The 21755-nt window shown below is 44.1% G+C and overlaps 2 protein-coding genes across 2 annotated transcripts; one reads left to right on the top strand and one right to left on the bottom strand.

The window, feature by feature from the left end:
- Positions 1-1034: 1034 nt before the first annotated feature.
- LOC102700130 lies at positions 1035-7205 on the bottom strand. Its single transcript, XM_015835724.2, has 9 exons — positions 6810-7205; positions 6133-6208; positions 5955-6039; positions 5804-5849; positions 5610-5708; positions 3917-3985; positions 2901-3231; positions 2684-2817; positions 1035-2537 (listed from the first exon to the last, which is right to left on the bottom strand). The coding sequence occupies exons 1-9, from the start codon at positions 7089-7091 to the stop codon at positions 1683-1685; spliced, it is 1977 nt and encodes a 658-aa protein (XP_015691210.2). The 5' UTR covers positions 7092-7205; the 3' UTR covers positions 1035-1682.
- Positions 7206-9900: 2695 nt separating this feature from the next.
- Positions 9901-21135, top strand: LOC102705985. Its single transcript, XM_040522083.1, is given in 20 exon segments — positions 9901-10019; positions 10103-10190; positions 10269-10359; positions 11175-11259; positions 11431-11587; positions 11970-12081; positions 14148-14251; positions 14254-14288; positions 14611-14697; positions 15653-15673; positions 16047-16095; positions 16130-16182; positions 16218-16221; positions 16471-16511; positions 16514-16589; positions 17237-17341; positions 17580-17659; positions 18166-19920; positions 20014-20182; positions 20269-21135. Coding segments are annotated over 20 exon segments (3816 nt in total). The 5' UTR covers positions 9901-9974; the 3' UTR covers positions 20928-21135.
- The last annotated feature ends 620 nt before the right edge of the window (positions 21136-21755 follow it).

The following is a 21755-nucleotide window of genomic DNA, read 5'->3' as shown; positions in this document are numbered from 1 at the left end:
CGGCTAGCACTATATAGAAACGCCACCGTCTCTGGCTAAGGGCACCTCCAATGCAGGTGCTTAGTGAGGTGCTTAGCAACATAATTAAGCTAAGCACTATACTTAAGTTGAGCTGTTTAGCTTAATTAAGTTATTAAGCACCTCACTAAGCACTCTGTATTTATATGACATTTAGGAAAAAAAATTATAACTACATTCAAGTCAATCTGACTGACCTAAATATCATATGTCCAAAACTGGAGGTAGTAGTTATTTTGAGAGGGCTATATTAATGACAAAGTAAAGTAATCGAGTTAGCTTGTCTACATACACACTGTACTTTGGTTTGCGACTGAATATATAGACGGCATGGAAACCAGCAGCTAGCTGCAGTTTTTAGCCGAGGGGGGAAGTGAAGCTGGAACAGTAAGCAGAAGACACTGGTACCGTAGGACAGTACGGGCCCGAACAGTTTCACTGTGAGGAAGTTATGGAATGGCCGGGGCCGCCGCCGCGCAGCAAACCCAGCCCCAACCGGATCTCGATGCCACAATGAATGGGGCAGCGGCGCCGAGCATGATGGCTACGACGACGACGACGAGAGTTGAAACGAGGCCATATGCATGCCATATCGCCATTGCCATCGATACCGGTGGCTGCCTCACGGGCTTTCACGTGTTGCTGATACCTGATACTACTACCACTATACGGCCCGTGCATGCTTTGCTGTAGCGAAATCTGTGAGATTTTGAGCTGTTTTTTTGCTCTTGGTGTGGGCTGGCCGCCTGCCGACTCGATCGTCGTCGTCATCGCGATCTCGACGGATGCGGATTCAGATTTCGGGGCAGCAGATCGCTTCGAGTCATGCAACATCCATGCAGATCAGCAGGAGGAAGGACATGGCACGGCTCAGTTTTTTCACCTTCCAACTGGATTTGATCTGGCTGTGTACGTGAGAGAGAGAGAGAGAGAGAGAGAGGAGAGGCCGAGAGAGAGTAATCATTGTGTCTTGTGCTGTGAAAACGAAGGACAGCTGAATGCTGGCACGGGGAAAAATATCAAGACCATATCTGCTCCTACTATATGCCAGATTCCAGGGCAAGAAGTACAGTAACAGCAACATCAACAAGTGTTAAACAGCACTACATAATCATGTCAGTAAAAATGTCAACACAGAATCATGTCAGAGGCTCAGAGCAAGATTTGATGACTCAGGCTACTACTCAGCTCAACTGGGGTGGAGGTCCAGCAGCCATGGCATTCTTCCATCCACCCCAGTCTCATACAGTATGTGGAACCGGATTCATCGTCCTCGCAGGAAAAGGCACACGTATTCACTTGCCTCTCTGCTTGTATACCTCCACTACTATAATGTTACACATTGGATGCCAGACGCTGCCCATCCGGAAACATCATCGAAAATAAGATTAGAATCTATACAGGTTACCTACCCTTTTACAACAAATTCGCTGGGCGTCAAATGATTCAATGGCTCTAGTTACTCCTTCCCATGACCTCTCCTCACAATGAATTATTCTTCGACGAGAAATCCATTGTTATTCTCCTGAGCACCACACAGTGTGCTGCTACAGACACCATCAGCATAGCAGAAGCCGGAGAATAAGGACTCGAGAAGCTGAGATTCTGAATCATGTTCCATCAAGGATGGTGCTAAGCTGAACTATGTCAATGGCTACTTGTATTCAGAGCTGTAATGCCAGGTCCGGATGCTTTTTTGGATTTGCCAACTTTCCACTTGGCATGGATCCTGATGGCTGAACACCAGCACCTAAACTTGGAGCAGAACCTGTCTCGTTTTGTGCTGACGCGGCTTCTGAATCATGACCTGAATCTGGTGAAGGATTAGTGGCTGCCTTCCCAACATCCCCATTTTGTGTTGCTTTGATGCTATTGGCCACCAGTGGGTGCCCATGGATAAAGCCATTGGTTCTGCCATTGACTCCAGAAAACATCCCAAGTACTTGAGCATGTGTCAACTGCATCTGCCCCAAGAACCCTTGCCCTGTAAATTGACTAATCGTGTTTGGCCCAGCAGTGAAGCCATTCATATTCGAGTGGATTTCTCGACTATGGTTGTGCTGCTGCAAGGTAGGTGCCTGTCCAGTACTACCCACACCATCACATGACACGCTAGCTCCGTTTTCATGATTGACCAATGGGTTGGCAGGAAATTTTGAACTCGTCTCAACACATGCAGATGTCGAAGCCACTGGCTCAGTTCTAGTTAGATGCTCTTCACCAGCAGCATCCTCATTCGGAGAAAATCCAGACTTCTGATGGGATTCATCATTTTTGGATGTCATGTTGCTGGCTGGAACACTAGTAGACTGGATTGATGGATCAGGCAGTGCCGGAACTCGAGACCAATGAGAGTTTTCGGGTGGTTCACCATCCACAACCCATCCTGGGCCAAAATTTGTCCCAGGAGGCAGTAGCCGCCTGATTCTCTTTGCCGCTATATCCCAGCCAATGGGACCAAATTTTGCAGCAAACCGTGCCAAGCTCCTAGCATATGCATGTGGCTGTTGAAGTCCCACCTGTTTCAATATTAAAAAGAACTCAGAACTGTGATATCAATGCAGCAGATAGTAGTTGCCAATGTTCAATTTTAGGTAAGTGGGCAAGATTTATAAATCTTTTAATGCGTAAATTATTCAGGACAAAATTATCTGAATGTGCTTACCGGCAAAAGTAGTTTCCTCTCACCATCAAGGGCAGAAAACAGAGGACTACTATGAAAATATTGCGGATCATATGTACTACGCCGATCATCATCTGAAATAGTGGGGGTGGTCTTCTTTCCATACTTCGAAGGGCCTAAAAGATACCACAATATCAAACCATGTTCTTCCATAAGTACAGCTCTGTAGAGATATGCGCACTTAGCAGTAAAAACAAACCTGAATAGTCACCAAATTTATCTGTTCTTTTGCCAGCAAAAGAACCAAGTATATTATTTTGAAGAAAGGATGAGTCTCTTGCTGTTATGTTTGCATTTCGAGTTCTGTCTCCAGTCAACCTTTTTCTGATTGTCTCAACATGATCTGCAGATTTTGCTTTTGCATTGGATAAATCTGGTGAAGCATCATTATCAGTCTTCTCAACAATTTTCTTTGCATATTTTGGCGGCCTGCCTCTTCTGGGTGCAGTCTTGGGTTGTTCTTCTTCACCATCACTAACTTGCCTCAGGTTCTCAAAATCCTTTTTGGCCAGAGCCTCAATGGATCGTGCCTAGGTACATAAATGGACACCTCAGGGATTGGAAGCCAAGACTACACAAGCAGGCTAACTTGCATAATGAAATATTCTTACGACGAAATAGAACAGAAAGGACCATATCAATGGATTTCAGTGGCATAGGAGTTTATCCTACATATAATGTCCTGTATTATGCCAGTGCATTGGTTTCTTTTGTGCTGCAGTATTTCCTGCTGGGGAAACATACTGTAGAAGATAGCAAACTTGATGTTTTGGCTTTACAGAAATTATCAGTATAAGAAAAGTCAGATGGATTTTCAATGCCCAAAGAGTCAAAAGAAGTATTAAAATATAATACCAAAGGAGGTTGATTTAAAATCTAGAGTTGCATTTACCAAAGGAGGTTGATTTAAAATCTAGAGTTGCATTTAGTGTATCAATGATATTCATGCTTTTAGTGCATTTGAAATCTAGTGTTGCCAACACCAGCAACACAATATGAACAAAAAGGATACACACCATTTGTGAAAAAGGTGTGCAGATTTTTATTGAAGTCTAAAAAAACTGCACCAAGCATAAAAATTTGCAAAGCTTATGAATAACCTACATAACTCAAGCATCGAATGTGTGAAGACAATATGTAAGTATATCTGCCAAGATGGATCACATGGTCCTAGAGCAAAAGGCACATGCACTACAGCATTAGTAAAGCAGATACCTGCCGATAGTAGATCGTGTCGTCTGAATTGTAGGACATGGCATTTGATGTAAGTAAAAATACATCACTCTGCACGATCAGAAAAAAAAAAGATTACTCATCATGATTTGCTTCATGCTTTACTAGTTTCTTGAAAAAAAAAATAGTTTCCCATACAGCAAACATATGCAGGAAAAGTGCATAACTCTCAGAGGTGTTGTTGTGTCAAGATACACACCAATTTTTCAAAAAAAATGAAACATTGTACAAAAATGAACGAACAAAATATGCCACTGAGTTTTCCAAATCCACAATATGCCACTTGTTGAGAAGTTAATTAGTGGGGCATCAGCTGTACATTATGGTTTAATTAGTGGGGCATCAGCTGTACATTATGGACCTTTGATGGAACTCAGTGGTATGAAAATAGATAGCCCCCAAAAACAAAATAATAAAGTAACTTTATGTGTACATATCACATGGTACTATGGTAGGATAGCATGTCACGAAAGGTTTTTCAATGGTCTGAAATAACATCCCTCTCTTCTAAAATGCTTATCGAGTGGGAAATGCAGATTTTGAAGAGTAGGGGCTGAAAGCAAAGCATAGACATTAGAAAGAAAGAAAAAAAATAGTGGCTTGAGAAGATGTGCCAGAATAGGAAACATGAAAGCTGATTGAAGTTCACTTCACACGTGGATCCCTTATTAGAAAGAACAAATCTATTTGACCTGATGCAGAATTTGGATATTGGACTCAAAACACCATTGACTGCAATCCTAACAACAAATCAACTCGGTGTTCACTTCACCAAAAAAGTTCACAACAGCTAAGGGGATAGACAAAGTTAACCTATCCAAGAAGTACAGTGTCAATGTGGAGTATGGTTTACAAAGTCTTTGAGATATTGATATTTTTTGTTAAAGAAGCCAATTTGAGAATACAGAACCATCTCATTTGGGATTACTCTTAGCAACCATCTGGATAGATTTGCACAGGTGAAAATTCACAATCCAACGATCTAGCCTGAGTTAGCATGACAGATGAGCCCTGTGCTGGCCTGGTGGAAAGAACGCAAAGGTTCCCACCAAGCTGGGCAAATCAATTGCGTACAGAAAGACCACAAACAGTAAGCATAAAGTATCTGTAAGCTATTGAATGGATACAGCATGGGAGCTAAAACAGGAGGAATCATTGTGAAGTTTACTGGGCTTTCTCTTAGCTAAAGTCCAAGATGATCATTAAAAAGTAGCACATGCAACCTCTGCATGCCATCATAGAGCAGTTTCCATTAATGAAGGCATTAACTCATATAAACGAACCATAATTTGACCTGTGTAATAACAAGGATATATAGCAATGTACTTTCTCAAAACAGGAATTCCTTGACAACGTTACCAAAATGCAGAGGAAACTTCAGTGGCATCATAAACAGTATTAACAAATCCATTGAATGTGAATTTTAAGAGTATATTTTAACTTAAAAACTGTAATAACCACTTGCATAACAGTACAAACAAAAGAGAGAAAAGACATAAGCTAGACATAAGGCCTTGGATTTCACAAGAAAACAACAGAACTATCCATTATAAATCAATAGAAAAAAGGACAGAACAGTAAACAGAAGCAAACATCTGGACTGTCAGTGAATTAATAGAGCCAAAAAAACAGACAACCCGCAAGGAGACAGCAACTCAAACTACAGGCAACATACCTCAAACTGCTCTAAGGTGGTATAAGAGTCATTCAACAGCTTCTCACGTATCGTCGAGAAGTCCATAGGATGGTCGATGATCTCATGGTAATCTGGAAGCTGCAGGCACGCAAACAGAAACAGCATATATGCTATCAGCATCAACACAACTAACACAAAAAAAACACCGCAGACCAAGAACTGAATTTGCTCACCTCCTCAGGGTCGACGGGCTCCGAGAAAACTCCATAGGTGTCCTTCCTGGGAGCAGTACAAAGAAGAGAGACACACATAGCTGAAGCAATCAGAGGCAAGCTCTTATTGTGGGGAGAAGAGAACTACATCAGGATGGGGCCGGGCACTCACTTCTGGAGCCTGTCGAGGATGAAGAGAAGCAACTTTTTGTCCGGGAGGGGAGTCCCCGTGGGCCCGCCATCCGACGCAGCGTCCCCTGCTCCCACAAGCGCAAGGAGGCGTTCACCCGAGAAAATTTCAAATTCTTTAACTACTTCAACACTAATGCTTGCTTCCCTCCAAGCCTCACCTTTCCCGGTCGCTTTCGCCGCGACCTTCTTCTCCTCCACCACCACATCCTCCTTCACCGCCCCCTCCTCCTCATCCTGCAGCAGCATCGGAGAGCAGCTGTTAGGAGTCGAATTCGGCATGGAAACCAAGTTTTGAGCGAAGGTGGTGGCTCAAAAACGTCAGCTTTTTCCATCACCAGTGCGAATTGCTGCAAAACACCTGACTTCGCACACAAAAAACGAAGACTTTTCCCGCTTTTTCAACTCCGGACAGCGCTTGGAGCACAATAATCCGGGAGAAAAGCGGTCAAATCCGTCAAAACTTGTCAGATCCGCGTACTGTTCCCTTCGATGGAAAGGATTAAAGCGCTGACAAGGTCAAGATCCCTAGACCCGGGGCTCCAGGGGAAAACCAAAATAAAATCCAAACCCGCGCCCAAAAAGCAACACTCTCCAAGAAGCCAAAAATCCCCAAGTGCCACTCCCACAGTCGCACTGATCTCCCCTCCCGCGCAGATTCCCCACCACGGAGCGAGCCGTACCACGAAACCACCCCCGAAAAAAATTCCAAAATCGCAGATCCAACCACTACGGCTCCGCATCGCCGCGTGTCCCACGGCAAAAACCCCCCCTCGGGGCGGCCCCCAAAACCTCGGAAATTTCGAAAAATTGGCGCGGCAGGGGAGGAGACGCCGACCTCGCCGCCGCCGGAGAGGACGCTCTTGAGCCGCTTCTGCCGTCGACGCCCTCTACCGACCCCGTCGTCGTCCTCGTCGGAGGGATTGGGGTCCCTGCGGGTGGGGGACGGGGCGGTGCTAGGGTTTTGGGCCTGGAGGCGGAGGCTACGGCGCTGTAGGTCGAGGAGGGACGGCCGCCCCTTCTTCTTGCGCTTCCGCTGCGGGGATGGGGTTTCGGCCGGGGGCGGCGGCGGGGGCGGCGGAGGAGGAGGAGCGGCCGCGGCCTTCCGGGTCTTCGCCATCGGAGGCAGCCGCAACGGCGGCGGCGGCGGAAGGGAGGAGGAGGTGGTGGTGGTGGTGGTGGGGCGGCCTCGCCTGCGAACGGGTCGGGGTGCGTGTGGCTTTGCGTGCGTTTGGTATTTTTCCTTGGGGCCTTTCGGTTGCGGCGGGGTCGTCCGGCTCGGGCGGGATCACCTCCGTCGCTGATATGTGGGACACGGGATCCCGGGGCCCACATGGAGGCCACCTCAGGCTCGGGCGGTCCGTGTAACTGGTTTCGGATCGGCCGGCCTCCGGGGGCGTTTGGTGGGGGGTGGGACCGGTCGAGCGCGTGTCGTGGGCGAGCCTCATTGGTGGGTGCTCCACGGGTCATGTAGGTACTTGTTTTCTACTGCTAATCTACTGCTAAATTGGAAAATTTTGGAGCAGGAGGACGTTGGCCCACATGTCAGTGGACCGTTTTTGACATTTTTTGTCATTTGGTAGTACTGTTATATTGCCCGCAATTCTATTTACATTTTCCGATCTGGCGTTTTATGTAGACCGTTTTAACAAAGGTTAATCGGACAGTCGGTGTGCTGACCGAGCTTACCTGATTTTTTATAACTAGGTAATATTATAGATGATAAAATTAATTAATATAGAATTCAAAATCTATTATAGAAATGTGACATTATGAACTTTTATATATATATATATATACACCTTTTGCAAAATATGCAATGTTTGATAGGAAAGTGCGCTTAGAAAACGATGAATAATCCAGCCGAGAAGAATACAACCAAGGCATATGGATGTTTCGACCACAAAAATATGAGCTATTACATGTCACGTGTCTACTCGCTTTTGAACTGTTTGACTCTCGTTTTGGCTCATGGTTGTTCCACCAATATTCCAATTTTGAGTGTTGTATGTACTGGAGTTTGATAAAACATGAGATAAATATATTAAAATTATAGATTTTATAACTCTACTTGTATATGCCAGATGGGCTAAAAATATTTTTTTACGGACAAATGTAGTATATTATAAGATATTTAACTTTTTTAAAGGCACAAAATTTAGGTTTGATTAAATCTATGAAAACATAGCGGCATCCTTAATATAAAACTAATATATATGTCAAGCGTGAATTGAATGTTCTATTTTTATTATTATCGATATAATTGTACTTATATATAAATTTAATCAAACTTAACAAACTTCAACTTTAAAAAATAAAGTCATCTTGTAATATAACATGAAATAGGGGTAAGCACGTGTAAGTGTGTAACATATGTCTGTGATGTGTCATTTGTGTGCTCTATTGACTGTTGTGCTCGCCCAAAAAAAACACCGTTAAATGGACAAGACAATGCTTAAGGCGCCACCACATATAGAAAAATAGTCTCTCCGTAAAATAAAACATCGTTTTTACCATTTTTCTCACAATGATTATATTTTTTAAAGTAATCGTTTTTTTTAAGTTTGAGAATATAGAGACAAATTCAAGTACATTAGGGTTGAAGAAAGTTAGATAAATACATTGGACTTAATAAAGGTGAAGTGTATTTTAGTTATACATTAATACTACGTGTGGAATAGGATGAAGATGGAATTTTTTTTGGGTTAGAGGTTTCAACTGCATGTAGTATTTGTTTCAGCATGCTGTATCAAGCGAAATGACATGCAAAAAACTGAGATGTATAGATCATAATGCTTGTCAGTACAAATGGCTGTTGCCAAAGTTCGTTATCCTCGTATTTCTGGACAAGCTTATGCTTACAATATAATTAAAAGCTTAAATTTAAAGTTAATTTAAGATTTATCATAATTTATTTTTAACATCTTTGGAAGTGTCTTCGCTCATACTTATAAACAAAAAACAATGAGGCTCTGCCATATCAAATCACGGAGAAAATTAGTATTACATTAGTTTTATATTATATAATTTTTAAGTCCTTTCTATGGATACTAATAATTTAAATACATGTATAAACATATTCATTTATCCGGTTAAACCTAAAACATCATAATTCTACTAACGGAGGTGGTACCAGACACGCGACCGAGACAGTGAAACAACAACATGTCCTTGCATGAAAGACATTTTTACGGCTACAGTTTATTAGTGGAAGACACGCAATCAAGGTAAAAATAGTAATTTTGTGATAAGACTGTCGTGCTTTGAGTGGTCCACATCCAAATATAGAAAACCGTAAAAAATGTCAATTAATTCTAAAAACAAGTCCTGAAAATCAAAACATGTTAGTTATAAGAACAAATTTCATCATCTATATTATCATTTAGATGATCATCTAAAAATAGATTCTTTATTCATATTAGTTATCACTTCAACAGAATATTCATATTACATTGTTTATATATATTATTAATGTTTTACAACATCATCCTCTATTATTGTTTCCTTTTGTGATGGGATGATGAGATATGGAGAAAGAAGAGAGAATATTAATATATATATATTAATATATATAGTGTTCCTCTCCAATGGGGATCCTAATCTATTTATAGTTGACGAGATAAATAAGCTGATAGAATCTTTTTTCCCTACGTAGTACATCATATATTTTAGAATAAATAATAGGATGGATGAGTTTGCTCCGTGGGTCAAACAAGCAGGCATTAAATGCAGCATTTGGATTGTATCGAAAATCGTATTTCTTTTTACTGGGCCGTTCTGTATATACGGCTGGGCCCAACTCTACGTACCACACGTTGGCCCAGTAGTGGCGGAAAATAATCCTACCCAGCCCATTCCACGTTTACGCCTTCTCTGGGCTGGCTTCCTGGCTACGCCTTGTGCGTCTCCTCCTCTGGTCTGGTCGTGCCCTCGCCTCGGGCTGCCGCCGGTGACCTGACCTGCCCGGCTGCCCCCGTCGCGGCTGACTGCCACAGCCGATCCGATGGCCGCCGCGCCGTCGAGGTGCCTGCTCGTCACCGGCCCGCCGGTAAGGAAGCCTCCTTCCCCAAGCCCCAACGCTAAAACCCTTCTGCTTCGCCAACTGCCTCACGGCCGCCGCCGCTCTCGCAGGGCGTGGGGAAGACGACGCTGGTTATGCGGGTGTTCGAAGCCCTCCGGGCATACCACCCGCACCTCAGCATTCGCGGCTTCTACACCCGTACTGCCCTTTTCAGAGGTTTGACACGCTTGCTTGCTGTTCGCGAGCAGAAATCTCACCTGTTTTTGTGTTGTGCAGGTGAGGTGAGGGAGAGTGGGGAAAGGGTCGGGTTCGAGGTCGTCACGCTCGATGGACGAAGCGGGCCGCTCGCCTCCTCCAAGGTTTCCAGGTCGGGTTCATATGGCTAATGTGCTTGAATTTTAGTAGTAATTACTTGCCTAACATCTATGCAGGAGATACATTTGTCTTTCTGCACCCAAACGAAGTGCATTTGGTGCACATGTTGTGAAAATCTCAAAGGATATGTGATGGGATACTCGTTTCTCGTGCAGTTCCTACTCGTGCTGTGTTAGTCTGGAAATTTTCGTTTTCAAACTGTGGAGTACATATAGCCTGCCCTGTATACCATCTAGTTTCAGTCACCTTAGATAGTCAAATTCCATACTCGTCAAAAGTAAAGACCCTTTCCTTATCAATGGACAGAGTTGTATATGACGTAGTAACCTATATCTGTTGCATTTTTTTACCTTCTCACTTATGCAGTGACAGGGATGGGGGAATACCAACCTGCTGATGGTATCCAGCATATTTGGATGTCTTATGTCTCATATCATGTGCAGGGCTCGTATCTGTCTGGCACTTTCCCTTATTTTCTGAACTTCTATCCATTTGACTGTGACACACTTCTCATCGCAACCATAATTGTGAAACTAGTTAGTGTCATTGGCCATCATTAGGATAATTTGATACTACTACTGAAAGTTCCGGTGCAAAATACTGGTATTTAAGAACTTGATGTTCCACGGTTCCTTATTTTCCCCTCTAATATTCTGGATTCTTACCTTAGAACAAAGCTTGTAAGGTTTGACTATTGATCTTTGTTAGATACTTACATTTGAATCCCGTCAATCCAATTTTTATGTATGCTTACTGAATTTACCTGATGGCTGTCCATGTCATCTGTAAGATTTTCTTTTCTTGCAGCTGCGAGTCTTTTACATGGCCAACTGTTGGGAAGTACAAAGTAGACATAGCATCTTTTGAGTTGCTAGCATTGCCTGAGCTGCAGGTAAGCCATTCCGATTAAAGATGTGAAGAATAAAGGAAAGGATGCACATTGTATTAGCACATTCGTGCTAGACATGTAAATGTAATTTTAATTGCACAATGATCAAAATAGTTGGTATAAACTTTTTTTGGTGTGTGTGAACCGGTGGTAATAACTTCTTTTTCATATCAGGTAAAAGAAGACACAGATCTTTTCATTATTGATGAAGTGGGTAAAATGGAATTGTTTTGTTCGGCATTTTTCCCTGCTGTAATGAGAGTTATTGAATCGAACATTCCAGTGCTAGCCACGATTCCGGCACCAAGATTAGGCCGAGATATTCCTGGAGGTACCATCACTTCATAATTAACATCTTGACAGAAGCTACTTATTAATGATTTTATTAGCTGTACCACCTTCTACGGAGTACCATTTGCATGGTCATCTGCTTTAAAATGCCAATTCAATTATAGGTTTATTACAAAGTTGCACATGTGTACATTTCTGTAAGCCCTCTACCTTATATCCAGCTATACAGCCTATACTTATACATTGAAAGAACTAAAGGATATTTCGTTTACTCTTACAAGAATAATATTTTTGTGCCACAGCCTTCTTCAGATGTACACATGAGTTATGATTCTGAATTTCTGATTTCCTGAATCCACACACATACAAAAAGCAAAGAACTACAATAAACTAATTCTATATATTCCTCACATAAAATGCAGTTGCGAGGTTGAGGAATCATCCTGGAGCAGTTATTGACACCTTAAATACTGGTAATAGGGATGCCATGAGAGAGGGTATCTACAATCAATTGAGCAGCTTGTTGCAGAAAAGGTGATTGTTGCCCTCTATGTGCTTCTTTTGTCAGTCTTTATAGTGTGTAAAACTGCATTTTTCTTAATGCAAATGAAGAGCACTCTTTTAGTGATTGCCCCATAAATTAGTAGCTTGTAACAGATTGTTTGGTCAAATATGCAAGTATTGTACCTCAATTATCTTTTCTATGTTTATCGACCATGGAAAGGCAGCGGACAGTCATATTCTTGTACTTTGCTGGTTAAATTTGGATATGAGTAAAGTACATAACATTAGTTGGTTCTTCTTTCATGTATTTAAATTCATCCAGTTAAGTTTGTATCCTCAGAACAGACTAGTTTGCAAACTGTGATAATGCCTTTAGCGTGTAGTGCTTTTGAAACTAGTACCACATGCTATACACAATTCATTTGCTACTGGGCCATTATTGTTGCATATATTGTATCAATGAAAGCTCTTAGTTTGGTTTTGCATCCCTGTTGTATGCTGCATTGGTTATTTCTCTTTCTCGTTTGTCTTTTTTAAGATGACCAAGTAGCTTAAATGAAAATCAAGTTGAATTGTAATAATTCACATGAGATGACTTGATATAGGGATTTCAAGCAGTTTGCCAGTTTCATATCAAAAAAGAACTTTTGGTTTCTTGTGGAGTATATGAGCACTAAAATGGTAATGCCTAAATTGAGTGATAAATCATGTGGGATAGTTCAGTTCAAAATGCATCATGTAGTTCTATGGGTCGAGGCATGGTCGCCTTTTTTGGCCTGAATTAGATTTTGTGCTGGCAGATTATCAAACCCATTCTAAAAGTAGGAGGTATATAATTCACTAACAAAATAGAACTGATTCTATATGCATATAAATCTTCTCTGATCTAAAGTGTAGTACAAGCAGACCCCAGCCAATGCATTAAAAAACTCAAAAGAGAATAGAGAACTTGTTTTATATTTCAAAATCACAACAGCAGCAGCTATGCAAATGATCGCACCTATTAAGAAAAGAGAGTATCAAAATATATTAGGCTTGTCAATCTCATACTATGATCCATGTAAAAACAATTCATGGACAGAGATGGTCTCCTCTCTGCCATGCTTCCAGCATTTTGGACCATTGTTTCCAAGCCACCACCTAATTCAGTAGGGCTTATCTCTCAAGCAAGCAGCAACTTCACATGACACATGTTCTTGTGGGGGCACTTGATATGAATGATCACAGGAATTTTTACCCAAAGATGCACTAGCTTTTCATTGAGATGGGCACATAATTAAAGCGCAGTGCACTGATGATGACACCACTTTACAACCCACTGAGCCCGAGTTCCTCTTAAAACCCTTGCAGAAAGACACCATAAAATGCCAACCCTCTGAGTTTTGGTTATAATTAGCAAATGGCAAGTGAATGAAGGACCATCTCAGTAGTGTTTTTGAGTTTTAACTATTCAAAGCTCCTTTACACTTGTTGACGATGTTTTTGAAGGCAGAAAGTGCAAGGCAATCTCAGAAGAGATACGGTGATCTATTTTATCTGTAAAATCTTTTCATTACGTGTAATGTTGAGCTGGAAGAAGCAGACATGCACAAGGACGAGTATAGCAGGTTATTCAGGGGGAGTTTTACTCCATTGGGTCTGAGACACTGAGTAGTCATTTCAGGGAAAGAATAATTCTCAACTGAAGCTCATAAATAATTGGGAGTTCTTGTGCACACAAGTGTGCCTGGTCTAAAATGTCCATAATGTTCTACTCTTGAGAAAATGTTGGTGAACAATAGTCGTATACTCGTATTGGGTGTTCTGAATCGACAGCCCAGCGATTACCCTATTGCCCCTTTGCTTTAGGCAGCGTGGAGGAACTGAATGGTATTGATTCGCTGGGGAGCCCCACCATGTGATCTGTTCATCTAGGAGGGTCACAGTTTAACTAGTTTATCAATCAGATATGATTTTTCTTCTTCTTTGCAAGTTTAGTTTAGTAGTGAGGAATGATGGCTATGCATGCATGCACGCCATTTCATAATCTCACAACCAAACATAGCCGCAGAAAGAAGATTTACCTCCCTACGGAAAGTGCCCTGTTTGCTCTGCAGGAATGCTGTTAGCTTCATGTCCCTGAGAAGATCCAACATGAAGAAGCATGTCTCCTTCAAATTCATTGAGCTATGCTTCCTTGTGCTGTCCATCTTGCAGCAGCAAGCCCCACTTCTGGATCTGATCTCCCTTAGAATGAGGTAAACTCCTTCATTACTACTCCCTCTCCTGTTTAGATAAGATTTAATTAAACCTTTTAAATTCCAATCATTAATGATTTCCAGATGTTTAGTTCAAAACAAAGAAAAATGGTACGGGATATTGTCTTAAGTACTATCATAATATCATAAATTTATTAGATTTTTCAAAAAATTCTAATATAAATTGATGAGCGGAATTTTCAAATTTTGATCAGATCTTATCCTAAGTGTTAAATATTTCTAACCGAAGGGATACATGTTCCCGACTTCTCCCTGTTAAGTGTTACCCAATTCTGCAAGCCGGCCGTTTTCTTATCCCTAGATTCAGTCGACATGGATGAAACACCGGAGACAAGGAGGAGAAAACATGGGTCCGTCCAGCCTAATAGCCTGTTTCAGTTGGCATGCAGTTTGGTGAGACATGCAGAGAAAGAATTAAGAGGCAATAATACAGTGGCCAGTGCTGCATACAAATAATAATATGGACCATCAGATCTACATGCTGTTTTGTAATGTCATTGCTGGTAGCTAGTGGCAGCTAATAACCTCCCAGTCCAATCTGTACTACACTTAAACCCCCAATTAAGTGTATAGATAGATTTGTTACTGGGTCAAGCTAGATAGGCGTGCATGTGCATGCGGACGTCACCAACAACATTCTGATCAAGCAAGGAGATCCTCGCCATCAGCTGTCGCCCTCTCGCATGGGGTCGCTTCTCCCGCTGGTGCACCACACCTACCCGGTTATCCACTGGGTGTGTCTCTGCTGCTTAGGCAGTGCCGCAGCATCGTGTTCATGAGTTTGGGCATTTCTCTTGCGAAAAAAAATGTCTTAGTAATGAACTAATGATAGCCTTGTGTGTTACTGTAGTGTAGGCATGTTATACCGGGGCTGGAGAAATTAGATTTAGTATGTGTTTTTAATGTCCAGGTTACAGTGAAAACGGTCATGGAAATTCCCGATCGATCGAGCGCCCTTTTCATATAGTGCTCTCATTTCTGTTTTTAACCATTTATAGAATTTGATTTTTCTAAATTATGTTAGTGTTGTGTCATATCAACACTAAATAGTTAAATTGATAAATAATTTTGATTTCCGTTTCTGTAGATATGCTACCGATTTTGACTGTTTTCACCCTTCTAGGTATGCAAAACCTGTGGTTCAGTTCAACTTTCTGTTTTTTCTTGTAGGGTTTCTTTCTTTCTTTTTTATTTAGACATTGGTGCTAGTAAATTGGGGGTACAAATGTACAATACAACCCTGGGTGTCTCAAGTGATCCTCCTATAGATTATTAAGTGGTTAACTGAATATTTAAAGGGAGAAACATCTCATCCAATTCCCACATGATGCTGACCAGCGCAGGGGGGGATAAGGAAGATACAGGTTGCATAGGCGCTGACTGCATCCCACGCCTTCTTCAGAAGCCGAAGGCAGTTAACAGAATGGCGCCAAATGGAACGGCCTCGTGTGGGTTAGGAAAAACGGAAAAGATCAAAGCGTGTGGTGCACCAACTAGAATCCTCGCATCCTTGAGCTGTCATCCCAGCTAAATAACTCAGCAAAAGCTGCTCTTCTGTTACTGAAGCTGGCTCTTGTAATTAAGAGAATCTTCCATGGCTGCATACAAGGAAAGCTGTCATTTTGATCGGCAACCCCACATAAACCTCTTCTTTTATCTGATGGAAGCTGTCATTTTGATCTGTTACCCCACAAAACATCATCTTTCCTCTGTTATGAGGAGAAATTATGGCCAAAGCATTTGATGGTTTTCTCTTCTTCACCAGCATATATGGAAGGGCAGCTGGGTATGCACGCATTCTAGCTGGAGTAGAATACAAGGCCAGGAAGAGATCAAGGCATCTCTCCCGGCATCTGTTAAAAATTTCCAAGAGGTAAAGGCTAAAAGAGAGAGGAGATTAGGGACAAGAGAGGTGGCAAGGGGAAGATGGTGATCAAGAGGGAATATTAAAGGCAAGTAAGGAGACCAAAAGGAGGGTGGTTGTGGGGAAAGAGAGGCAAAGCGAGAAGCTTTCGCTTTCCCGGCTGTTGCTTTCCTCCCTCTTCATGGGCTGTAACTCTTATACCACTACCTGCACATGAGCGCAGGCTCATCAACGAGAAGCTCGCAGCTCATTGCAGAGCATCGCAGCGTGGCGTCTCTTCTCCTCTTACCCCACGAGACCCCATTTCCACGGTGGGAGAAGCAACAACGTGGACTGCCTCCTTCCGCCGCGGATCGGCGCGGTGGTCGCCGGAGATCTGCATGCTAACTGCCGCGAGGAGGAACGAGAGGATCCTTGTACGTAGCCTGCTCTTTTTCAGTTGTTCTTGTTTGATCAGCTCCTCTGTTCCGTCCGTTTAGTTCATGTTTCTGGTTCTTCTCTGGTTCTGGGAGGAATGCGGTTGCTTCTGATCTGCTTGCACGTGGTGGGGTTCAACAGCACATCATGTTGACGTCTTTGGATCATCATTTGCTTCTGTTCATGTGCTCAGCCGTCTTGATGACTGGATGGTTCCTTCAAAATGAAATGAACTCAAGAAAGCATTTCGCAGAAGATTCTACCTCTAGTTCGTCTGATGTTTTTTTTTTTTGTGTGTGTGTGTGTTCGTGTTATTTGGGGTCCATCTTGATAACTCGTACGAAATTCCATCTCTTCAAAATTGGAAAATCTTGTTCTTGTTTGGGCTATTCTTCAAAGGAATTCTGTGCATGCTAAACATGCATTGACTTTGGTGAAATGAGCAAATTTCTTCATAAATTCTGTCTTGTGCACTTGTTTGACTTTTTTTAACGGAAAAATTCATAGCGCTGATCATAAGTTGTGTTCATTTCTGTATTTTTTGTTATGGGACTTTCTGTAGAATCTGACATGATATCTCATAATTTTACAGTATAGTAAGGTCTATCTCGTTTGTCCTTCAGAGGTCCTAATTTCGCCACCGCAGTGTACTGCTGGATCTCTCTCGCAAGTGCCACCATGCTGCAGTACCTGGACTTCTCTCATGCTAGCACCTCAAGGAAGTGGTCATCACACAAGAGGCAGGGCGATGGTACGGTGATACACGGTGATTCATTTCTCTCTGTCCAACTTGCACATGGTCTTTGCCTGAAATTCCGAATCATCAAATCGCCAGGACAAGTGGCCATTAACGTCCTTAATGATAGATGATGCGTAATGCTCACTTGAAATGAAAGAGTTATTGAGAATTTCTGTGGTGTGTTTCCAGCTATTGGTTATTGAATTTGGAGCAAATTTAATTGATCAAGGTGCCGTCTTTGAATTTGTAGGATTCGAAGCCCCTAGGAATAGCATGGAGTTCACCTTGGAGGCTCCACAAAGCTATGGCTTCTTCCAAGAGGATGTCCCGGTGAGTCTTTGTACATTCCTCTCATTTTTTGTCCCCCAATAAGCATCTGGTAAGTTCTGTTTCCAGAAAAGAACCTTTTTTTTTCAGTGACAAACAGTTCATCTTCTGCATGAGAGAACGAAAGTAGTTAGATTTTCCTTGACAGATGAGATGTGTACTTATGGTCTTTGTACATCGGTAACATTGCTGCTAGGTGTATCTGTACCTGAATGTTGCTGCATGAGAAGACATCATGAAACATCCATTAATAATGGTGCCAAACAGTAGACCCCCAGCTACTGTTGGGTACATAAGTTACTATTTGGCATCTATCCCCATGTGGATGAATTATTTCATCGTGAAAACAAAGTTGTGTCTTTCATCAATAAAAAAGGAGCTATATTAACCGATGTTAATTCTTGATTTGATGATGTGGAAAAAAACTGCACTGTACATCCTGTGCAAGAGCTAATTTAACTGGCTAGAATTTTTGCAGCGCCTGATTAAGCTTGCTATAATTTGTGCAGTACTCCTGTAACATGAGGCAACAATATCCAAAAGCTGGTCTCAACCACTCTTCATCTCCAATCAAGAGGCTCATACATGATGACATATCCTTCAGAACAAATGAAGTTCAGAATCAGAAGAGACCCAGTGTCATTGCCAGGTTGATGGGCATGGACTCACCCCCACTGAACACAACCGCCGGCGAGCTCGGGGGCTACTCGGAGGAGAAAAGGCAAGACACGATCACCACTAGAACAATGCCAAGAAGAGATCCTTCTGAAACGGTCTCAACCAAGCATGTCTCCTTCGTGCAACACAAGGGCTCCATGAAGCATGCACCGAAGCAAGCTGAGGTCTGCGCCTACGACGACGGCATGGAGCTCTTTGGCCAGCTGAGCAAGGCGATCAGCACTGAATGGGCTAAACCGCAGCCGCGAGAACACCCGCAGGAGGAGGAGCTGCAGAAGTTCAAGAAGGAGTTCGAGGCGTGGCAGACGAGCAGGATGTGGGAGCAGTCGAGAGCTCTCGAATTGGAGAGCCATCTCGACGACGAGGAGGAGGACGACGACGACGCCCGGTGCACTGACATCGTGCCGTACAGGTTCCAGCACAGAGGGAAAGATAATGCCAACAACAAGCACACGCACTCCAATGGCGACGCGCACTGGAGGAGGAGCAAGGAGAGCGGCACGTCGATCTCCGGCAGCCGCACGTTCTCTCTGACGAGCGCAGACGCCAGCTCGACGAGGCTGCCGCTGTCGAGGTTCTACTACGAGGAGGAGAGGCTGCTGTCGCCGAAGAGAATCGTGATCCTGAAGCCCTGCCCCGAGATGAGCACCGACGACATCGAGGAGTCGTCGTTGGGGTCGCCGGAGCTGGTGAAGAAGGAGAACAACATGGAGGCCTTCCTCGAGGAGGTGAAGAAGCGGCTCAAGATCGAGCTCGAAGGGAGGATGGCCTCCGACGACAAGGGTGACCGGTGGGCCGCCGCTGGCGACATCCCGGCCGACCCGAAGCAGATTGCCCGGAGCATCGCCAACCAGATCAGGGAGACCGTCACCAAGGACCTGCACCCGGCGCTTGTCCGGTCGGAGTCAACGCGGTCGTACCGCAGCGACGTCCCGCTCAACGGGCAGAGCCAAATGGATTACATCTGCAGAGACGCCAGGAAGCACCTCTCCGACAGGCTGAAGAATGTGCTCCGACGGGAGCCGGAGACCGAGCCGCCGCCGCTATCTCACCGGAGAAGAACCGCCTCGGCGTCGTTCGACGAAGAGCCGAGGCCGAAGCCGAGGCACGAGGTGGCCAGGAAGGGCAAGATAAGGAGCAAGGAGGAGAAGAAGCACGCGATCGAATCCGACGTCAGGTCTTTCCGGCGTGGCCACCACAAGGCGTCGCCAACTCCGGCGCTCGACTCCGACCCGGTGTCGCCGAGGAACCTCATCAGGTCGTTCTCCGCGCCGGTGTCAGGGACCACCTTCGTGAAGCTTCTCTCGGAGGAGCCGCGGGTGCTGACCGGAGCACGGCTGCAGCGCAAGCAGGAAGGCTATGGGAGCAGGCCGCCGCCGCCGTCGGAGGAGGAGAGGAAGGGGAGGAAGGACACGTTCAACATCAAAGGCAGGGTGTCCAACCTGAGACAGAACCTGGGGCTGCGAGCTAAGCTGTTCGGCAAGAAGCTCCACTCCGCCGATGAGTCGCCGTTCCCCGACGACCTCCCCCCGATCGGCACGCTGGTCACCGCCCCTTCAGTCCTCATCCACCCCGGCGTCCTCCAGGTGAGGCAAAAAGCTGAATTCTTTGAGCACATTCTGCTCCAATATTGAGCGTCAGCGCAATCTGACATGAGACTGCTGCTTGTTTTGTGGCAGGAGAACTCCACCGAGGTGCCGCCGAGCCCGGCGTCGTGGTGCAGCAGCCCACCTGATGAGATGAGCAGGGGAGGCTACCCGAGCCCTGTCTCGCCATTGGAGGCTTCTTTCAGCGAGCACCGATCCCCATTGAAGATGGCGGCTAAGGACATGAGCTCGAGTGCTTCTGGTAAGTGCAGCTTGCTTCCTGAATTTGCTTGGGTACATACTGCAATGTCATATGCATTCTGGTTCTGACCAAATAACTTTACTCAGAACCAGAGCATCCATCGTCGGAGCAAGCTCAAACGGATCAAGAACTCGCGGAAACAAGTCCAATCCAGGACGAGTGCGACGACGATGACGCCACGGGCGAGGTGGATCAACCCGTGAAAGCTTACATCAGAGCAGTTCTCGTCGTTGCCGGTCTGTACGGCCAGAGACGAAGCTCTGACCACTCCTTCTCGGACCGCGAGGTGAAGCCGATCCCGGCGTGGGTGTTCGAGGAAGTCGAGTCGTCGTCGTCGTCCTCAGCCCCGGCCACCGACTGCGACGCGGCGGCCGCCGTCGACCACCGCCTCCTCTTCGACCTAATAAACGAGTCGCTGCCGCGGGTCGTCCAGGCCTCGACGACGCTGTGCGCGTTCAGCAGGTGGTACGGCGCGGCGGCGGGGGCGGCTCCGAGGAGGGCCCCCGGCGGCAAGAGGCTACTGGACGGGCTGTGGAACTCCGTGCAGGCGTGGCTGGAGCCGCCGCCGCCGACGGACTCGCCCAACTCCGTGGACGAGCTGATCGGCCGCGACCTGAGCATGTCGCCGTGGAATGGCCCGTTCCGCGAGGACGTCGGCGCGGCCGGCGCGGAGATGGAGGCGGAGATACTGGACGAGCTCGTCGACGAGACGCTCTGGGACGTGCTCCTCAACGTAGGCGACTGATCATCGGTCACGTATAGCGGTCTCGTCGATCTCCTTCTCCTGGAGTATACCTGTACATCATGGGGTGTGTGTTTTACTCTCCTTTTTTTCAGAGTGTTTGCTGGTTTTGGTGAGTGTATAATGTCCATCAGCTTGTGTATCCGAGGATACTGAATGTATAACGAATCGAAAAAAGAGTGAAAAGAAATGAATGCAACTGCTCTTGATTCTCAAGATGGACTCTAGAGGAGAGGAGTGATTGTTTGCCCTTTTACGAGAAAAAAACAAACATAAACCATAAACAATTTGTAAATAAAACTCTTAAATGTATATTTTTGGTGATTTAAAAGTCAATACTAAAATTAAACTATGATGAAAAACATAAATCAACTTTAAATTTAAAGTTGAAAATTTAAATTTTAGCTAAGAAGCATAAGTAGAAAGCGAAAAGATAGGAGTCTAAATTGTTCTATAACAATAGCATTACATCTGTCCTTTATCCCGAGTTATAAAGGAGCACTCGTTATATCCTCAAGAAATCAACTTCTAATTTTAAGCATGAACATACATATGTCAAATTCGATCCTATATGTCACTTTGGATTTGTCCTAATTTAAACATTTAAGTTTGACCAAGTTTATATAAATATAACAATATTTCTAATACAAAATAAATATACTATAAAAATATATTCAATTATGATTTAATTAAACTAATTTATTGTTATAGATGCTAATATTTTTAATAAATTTAAAGTGGTTTGACTTATGGTAGATTAAAACGACATGTAAGATGAAACGGAGGGCGTATTTTTTTCCTGCGGAGTAGGGTGTCCTGGTTTGGTTAAGC

This window comes from Oryza brachyantha, chromosome 3, assembly GCF_000231095.2.
Source record: "Oryza brachyantha chromosome 3, ObraRS2, whole genome shotgun sequence".
Lineage (NCBI taxonomy): Eukaryota > Viridiplantae > Streptophyta > Magnoliopsida > Poales > Poaceae > Oryza > Oryza brachyantha.
Note: the sequence above shows the minus strand (reverse complement) of the source record. Positions and strands in the feature narration are given on the sequence as shown.